General features: G+C 43.4%; 1 protein-coding gene across 1 annotated transcript; it reads right to left on the bottom strand.

Moving 5' to 3' along the window:
- Window positions 1-1,349: 1,349 nt before the first annotated feature.
- nags (N-acetylglutamate synthase) lies at window positions 1,350-5,540 on the bottom strand (the record flags this gene model as incomplete). The annotated part of the gene is given in 4 exon segments (XM_035655825.1): window positions 1,350-1,530; window positions 2,561-2,774; window positions 3,329-3,609; window positions 5,004-5,540. Coding segments are annotated over 4 exon segments (1,186 nt in total), but the record flags the coding sequence as incomplete, so codon positions are not given.
- Between the last annotated feature and the right edge of the window lie 2,388 nt (window positions 5,541-7,928).

The following is a 7,928-nucleotide window of genomic DNA, read 5'->3' as shown; positions in this document are numbered from 1 at the left end:
GATGTGCTGACAACAGCTGCGCAGATGGGCCCAATTAGATTTTTTTGTCATGGGGCCCAAAATTCCTGGCGGCGCCTCTGGTCACGGGTGAAGTGATGTTACCTGGGTCGCCAGCTCTACCGACTGAGCTAACCGGGCGCCTTGTAATCGCTTTTCCATGGCAACGGCTGCGCGTGCAGACGCAGCGGCCGGTAGCTCGGACAGAATGTCTCCTCGCGTTCTGGATCACACGGCCTACGAGAGCAGCGCGTGACGGATGTGTCTGGCACGGTGGTGTTTAACCTCCAGCATGCTGCCAGCCCCGTCTACCTATACTGAGTGTGCCTCTGAGAAACAGCACACTATAAAAGCCTCGCTGCATGTGAGTGGACCTGTTGATCTCCAACACATACAGGAGGTGATGGGTTCATACACACATATTGTTTCCCATGTCTGACACACTGTACACATTCAGACACTGGAACTGTAGTGAAAGGTGTACATGTTGCTGGTATATTGTCCATATGATTGAACAAATCCTTTTCGCTGTCCATTACTGCTGGGAACCGCGAGCAGCTCCCTAGTGAAGCATCGGTGTAGCTGAGATGCACGACTCAGGTGGGCAGTGTGACTTAACATGGGCGCCGAAATAAAAGGTGTCCATGTGTGAACCGGGCTTTATGGAAATCCCCAAATGTCAAAATGTTTTTCATACCAAATCATATCATGACATTTTTATGGTGTTCCTCAGGGTCCTGGTGTATCAATGTGGTATTTTGGAGGGATTTTTGACCATTTTATCTGTTTTCTTGTGGTCAAAAATGGTTACATTTTGCACAAAATGTGCATAACAAACGGTATCAACCCAAAAATGGCTTGAGACGTAACTGAGTATGGGAATAGCAATCATATACTTGTATCATAATGGTCTATCATGGTCTATGTGGTATATACTGTTATCCTGCTGTCTCTCACTAAAGACAACCTGCGCCCCCCCCCTTAAAAAGAAAATGGTAGGGAGGGCTGGAGTGGAAGAGGTTAAACCCTTTGAAGGAGAAAGCAACTCAACTCTTCTAAGGAGGTCATTTGGATTATGACTTGAATGTAGGGTTACAGGTCATATTACACACATTTGAGTGCATGTGTGATGAGTACTTACCGGTGTATGGGGTCTCCATTTTTAAAGAGTGTCCCAGACCCTGAACCAGACAGAAAGAACCAGCAGTTACAGAAATCAGACGCAGACGCAAACTCATGTTAATTAATGTAGGGAGGTCAAAACCTGCTCCCCAAACACACACATATGGACCAGTGTCCTCTTGGGTTACACCTCAAAATAGACGGTCTGGATCGTCAGTCAGCAGTCTCACCTCTGTGGCTAAACAGCTCGGTAAGCAGCGTGTCCGCGGAGGTGATCACCGCGGTGGATTCAGTCGGCAGCTGGTTGAGCAGTCGGGCTATGATGGTCACTCTTCGCCGCTCTGTGGTACTCAGCCACGCCGCTGAGGACAAACTGGGCAGATCGCTAGGCAACGACACCGTGCCCAGCACCTGTGGCACAAACAGAAAGTGTTCAGGAGAAAGTTGCATGTTTTCAATCTTTCAAACTTGCAAACCTGACAACGGACACTACATACACTGCTCAAAAAAATTAAGGTAAATAAATCACACATCGGATCTCGATGAACAAAATATTCAAGTTCAAAATCTTTACTGTACAACATTGTGTAATTCGTTCAGAACAAAATGACGTAACAACGGTCAATGGAAACCAAAACCACCAACTGATTGAGGTCTGGATTCAAAATCACACCGAAAATCAAAGTAAACAATTGAAATCACAGGCTGATCCAACTACTGTACATTTCATCACAGCAACTTATAATGTGACTCAGTGTGTACGGCCCCTACATGCCTGTATGCACTCCCAACAACGTCTGGGCATGCTCCTAATGAGATGCCGGATGGTGTCCTGGGGGATCTCCTCCCAGACCTGGATCAGGGCATCAGTGAGCTCTGTGGCGCTACTTGGAGGCGTCGGATGCACCGATACACAACATCCCAGATGTTCTCCATCAGACCATCACTGACCCACCGCGATGATGTTGCAGGCAGCATAACGATCCCCACGGCGCCTCCAGACTCTTTCACGTCTGTCACATGTGCTCAGTGGGAACCTGCTCTCATCTGTGAAGAGAACGGGACGCCAATGGCGGACCTGCCAATTCTGGAGTTCTCTGGCGAATGCCAATCAAACTGCAAGGTGCTTGGGCTGTGAGCACATCCCACTAGAGGATGTCGGGCCCTCATGCATAAGGAGAGAGCTGTTGTCTGTGGCCACCACCTGCAAAACCATTCCCTTTCTGGGGGTTGTCTTGCTGTTGCCTCTCCAGTGCACCTGTTGTCACTTTCATTTGCAACAAAACAGGTGAAATTGATTCACGATCGCTTATGCTTACTAACTGCATAGATTGATATCCCTGAAGTTTAATGGACTTGGTGTTATACCGTGATGATTAAGTGTTCCTTTCATTTTTTGGAGCAGTGTATATGGAAGTGCTGGTATAGCCAAATGTCGTGCCTTGCGTTCTTGGCTGCGGAGGCCTCCCGAGTTGTTCAGGAACATGACTTTGTGGGGTTGCAGGGCTCGGGAAATAGCTGCCGTCACCTCTATCGGGTCCAACATTACTGAGCAACCTCGCCCGTCCCTCCCCACCGGACAAACCAACGGGATAGTCCCGCAGTCCAAGCTCCACTGGAGGAGGCTGGTGTCCACAGCAACGGAGGATGGGGCACTGCAAGGGAGAGGAGCAGGAAGGGGATGAAGGGGAGGTTAACAGGGATGAAGAGAGCATCAAAGGATGGAAGAAAAGCAGTGTCACGTTGGCTATTTCCACTTGTTAATGGGTTAACTGTATTTTTTAGGTACATACATCACAATAAAAGTTAGATTTGGACCTATATCTATAAAAACATCATTAAAACAGTTTGAAAAGGGCCAATCTTATACATTAAGTTCAGCTTACTCTTACAATGACCAATACACATAAGGGGCAGACATCTGACAGAGCTAGGTACTAAAGGACAACAAAAAGACATTTTTTTTAAATCAAGCCATCAAAATGTCACATACTGATACTGATGATGTGACAGTTCTACTGGCTCAGTGAATGATGGCAACTCTACAATGCCTGCATCAGTTCTAAAAACTTAAATGCTCCTAAAACTGATACAAATATTGCAGTGATGAAGATACTGTCAGCTCCTTACTGAACAATTAACTGTGAATGAATGGACACTACAGCGTATGGCTGCACAGCATTAAACTCCGTACGCCTCGACCCCTCACCTGCTTCCGCTCGGGGCTTCGTGCAGTAGGAGGAAGGACTCGGCGGAGAAGAGCGGCAGGACGGTGGCTGAGTGCTGCTGCAGAGCCTCCGTCAGCTGCTGGCTCCGGCCCACCAGCTCTCGGGTGCAGCGAGACCCGGGCACTGCCACCTTGGGCCCCGTCTCCTCGTACTCAGACCAGCCCATCACCACCACGGGCTTCATATCCATCCGCTGCAGGAAGGAGAGCCCAAAGGCCAGTCTCTGAACCATTTCCCTGCTGTCGAATACTGAGCTGTCCACCTGGGAGACAGAGACACAGTTAGCTAGTAAGCACTGTCTCTAACGAAGTAGTTCTCTAAAAAGGGGTTATTCAGTCCTTTCCTATAGTTGACCATCTCGTGTCAGATTTGTTTGTAAAAGCTCCGTTAAATTGTCAGCTTTCCTCAGTTTAATAAAGTCACTGTGGCTTTGTTTTCTTTGCTTGTAGTCATGTTTTTGTGGCTAACTTTTGGGGTTACGTTTCCTCTTCTTATTTTTTGTTGGTTTAGGAAGGTCTGATGGATTTAGACCCAAATGAGAACTGAACTTTCCATCTCTTGACTGCACTTCAACAAGCCTTAGCAAAGCTGTTGGACCAGACAAGTGTCAGTTTGTTTGTTGCTTCTGACAATGGGTTAAAAGTGTTCACGCCTGGTGTTTACTGGCTGAATTTTCTAAATGTAACTATTTGTCTGCACATTACTACACATGCAGTGCTAAAAGGGTAGAGTATACTGGAGGCTTTGGCTGTCAAATTCTTAAATATACAGTATTTAAAGGTACAGTGTGTAACATTGAGGAATATCTAATGTCAGAAATGGAATATAATATTCAAAGCTATGTTTTCATTAGTGTATAATGGGAATCGTTGTGTTTTTGTTACCTTAGATTGAGCTGTTTTTATCTACAAATGCTGCGGGTCGCCTTCCGTTGAAGTTGCCATTGTTGAACTGCTATATAGCCCAGAATGGAAGAACTAGCTGTAGATCAGGTCATTCAGATATTTTGCGCATTTCGTGGGCATTGTAGTTTCTCACTTGGACCTGGAAGGATACAGTGAAGAGAGTGCATTGCAATATGCAACTACACTGCTAGATGCCACCAAATCCTTCACACTGGACTGAAAGTGTAATATTTTAACTCTGGCACCTGCAAGCTTCCACCTACGTTAACTTGACTTTGTTTTTTCATTTTTTAGAAAAAGGTCCAGGGTGTAAGATTTAGTAACAATTCTTATTTTCAGGTGATTATACGAAAAAACATCTATGAATATTATATTCCCATTTCTGCCATAGATCACCTCCTAAATGTTCATCACTGGACCTTTAAAAACATACATCCATTATAAGCATGATTCAATTTGTGGTTTTTCCTCTAGACTGACCTGTTATGAATGAGTATGTAATAATAACAGCTAATTGAAATAGGCCTACTTTATCATTATTTTGGTACAACATGGGACCCACATTTTTTTTGATGGGCTAAATGGGCTTCCATACATATCCAGAAACGTCAATAGGCCGCATATTCATCTTAATAAACCAAAGTCAATGCTTAATAAACACTAGTTAGTGTGACTTTACTGAAGAGAAAGGTTTCAACATCTTCTATAAAGTTTTTTTAATTGATTCAACGTTAGCCATCCCTTAACTTACCTCCAGTACGGCAAAAGCAGGAGACTGAGCCGAAGTCGCTCTCTGGAACTGAGTCAGCCAGTACCGAGCCTCCCGGGGGTCCCCACCGACTTCGTTGAGAAAAGCCTTCACGTCCCGGTAAATCAGATTCCGGTTGGCCAGCACATTACGGTCTGTGGCGGAGAAATAACCCAGGTGCTCCTGCTGGGCCAGAGCCGCGGTTTTTCCTCCCGTGCCGGCCGCGTCGGAGCTCATCGTGCGGCGCTGTGGCCCCAACATCCTCCGCTGCTGTTGGCCGCTGCTGCGGGTCAGCGCCGGGGGAGACGGGCTCGACAGGTACTTTCCTGCCATCACCACGGCCCGGCAACCGGAGGAACCGCTGTTTACTTTGGCCATGTTGTTTACTGACAAACTGTCGAATCCCCCGGGCCGACTGTTGAACGTGGGGAGCACTGCATGAGATCCCCCACGAGTGTTAGCAGCTGTGTGGCTAATTTTGTCAACCGGCTCGGTAGCCGTAAAGTGTTTCATTCAACGCGCTGCTGCGTCGGCACTTCTCAGGTTTCGGTGAGGGGCGGGACCATAGACATATGGGCGGGACGGACAATGTAGATTATTTCCAGGATATTTGGTCATTGTAATCAATTTCCAGGTGTTTCCATGACTGTAAAAATGTATCTCAAAATTTCCAGATTTTCAAGTTTTCCAAAATATCTGGGAACACATATAAATGTGAAATACGACACAGTACAGATCAGACAAAGCATAGCAATGGCAGAACTGTGGAACATGCCACTTTAGTGCATGTAATTAATTTTGTGTATTAACCTAAAACAATGCAAAAGCAACTAAAAATAGGACTAATTTGTGTGCACCTGAGTCTACGACTCTTTTGTCGACATGAAGGTATCTGTAGGCTATACTAGGGGTGGAAGAAAATATCGAAATATATTGCATTTATTGTTGTTTTGTGATATTGTATCGATTGTCAAAAAGACGATTGATTTTTGTGTTCAAACCCCCGACAGCTAGATAGCAGTGTTGTAAACTGAGGGCTGAGATGTTGGATGTTACAGGGATAAATACAAATGCAGATCTTTTACTTTTTTACTCAGATTGTATGCATATGGTGGCCAGAGACTGGGTCGTGGAATTTCTTTCTCCTGCTAAATGCAATTATTTTTCCTCATTTATTAAGTAATTATTAAGTAGTTATGAAGTATTTCAAATGTGTACATTGTTTTGTTGGTGATGGAGAAATGAGATCCATAACTCCCGCTAAATTCCCCTAAAAAGTGAGCGTACATTCTGTAAGACGGAGATGGGGGTCACAGTTACCGCCACTGTGAGACAAATATGAAAGCCTGATAACCAAAATGCATATATATTGTCTCATTTATAAATATTTACATTGTATATACATTGTTTTACTGATGAAGTAAAGGAGGAGCCTTTACTTTTCCTAAATGCACATATTTTGTCTCATAAAGTGAGGACACATTGAGTTTGTTTTACTGAGAGAAAAACAATGAGAACCTGTTAACCTCAGTGCGTTTATTTTGTCTCATTTATAAAGTATTTCAAATTTTACAAGTTTTACAATCACAATATATCATTTTGCATCATCTTACAGTATCGCAATATATCATAACTGAAAGGTAACCGTTGTATTGTGATACATATCATATTGCTAGATTACACAATACACAGCCCTTCTATGTATATATAAGAAATAAGCAGTAAGAAGTAGTAATTAGAAACTGCCGGATGCTAACTTGCATATGTAAGCAATTAGCATGATTAACATTAATTAGCATAATTACCTATATGGACAATATTTCAGCAACTGCTTGGCCAATTTGGACAATATTGGAGTGGCATGGAGGCTGCAGCCGACCAGTCGTTAGTTTCCTTTGTGCTGCAGCCATCGCTCAAAAATGAACGTCGGCTGCCACCTGGGCTTCTCTTCTCTGTCATCCTTAACAGAGCCTGTGGCCATGGGATTGTGGTTGGGTTCTCTGAACATCCAGAAGATTTGATGAAACCTCTCTTTGGTGCAACCTCTTAGCCAAGACGCTCGACAGGGCTGAGCCTGTAACTGGGTGCAATTGGTTCAAGTCAGTCAGTTTCTCTGGGTCATTTGCTATTGTGATCAATTCAGCTCCCCATTTAGATGCTTTGGGAGTTAACTACACAACGGGATGGCCTTCAATAGGTCGGTCAACTTTTTTCACCTCAGTAGATCACTATGTCAAATGCAATCTGGACTGGGGTCACTACAATGAAATAATCGTAGAGTAACTATTGGTGGTAACATTAACTATTGATGTGTTAAATACTGTGGGTTTGTCTTCTTTTTCCTTTTTTACTTGATTTTTTGATCAACTTTCTCATTGAGATGATAAACCACGCATAAAAAACTGTGTTTCTTCTGTCTTTCCATGCAGCAGTAACTACAGTGACAATGAGCAAAAAAAACAACTCAAGCAGAACTGAAGAAATATATAAAAATAAATATAATAAGAAGACTGAACATTCACATGCTATCCCATACCTTACATTTCTAACATAAAACCTTGGGGTACTCAAGATTTCTGGGTTTATGTTTATATTATGCAACTGCAACTATTATGCAACTGCAAGAAGAAGGTTTGTTTGTTTGTTGATAGCTTTTAATTAATTTAATTTTTTTTAACATTACTGTTTTTGCTTGATAACTTTTTTATATACCTTTACACCCATTTTACACTTTTACCTTTATATTGTTTTTATCATTACTTACAAGTACACGTATGATTGTTTTTGTTTATTTATTTTATGTGTTTTGGATTTTTATTTATTCCTGTAAAGCTGCTTGAGCTGCATTCTGTGTATGAAAGGTGCTTATTATATTATTAGCTGTGTGAGTCCACTGAGGCGCCTAGCTCTTCCCAGACTTTACTTTTT

The sequence above is a fragment of the Morone saxatilis genome, unplaced genomic scaffold (genome assembly GCF_004916995.1).
Source record: "Morone saxatilis isolate NCDOM2014 unplaced genomic scaffold, NCSU_SB_2.0 Contig14, whole genome shotgun sequence".
NCBI lineage: Eukaryota > Metazoa > Chordata > Actinopteri > Moronidae > Morone > Morone saxatilis.
The sequence above is the reverse complement of the archived record's forward strand: the minus strand, read 5'-3'. Positions and strand labels throughout refer to the sequence as shown.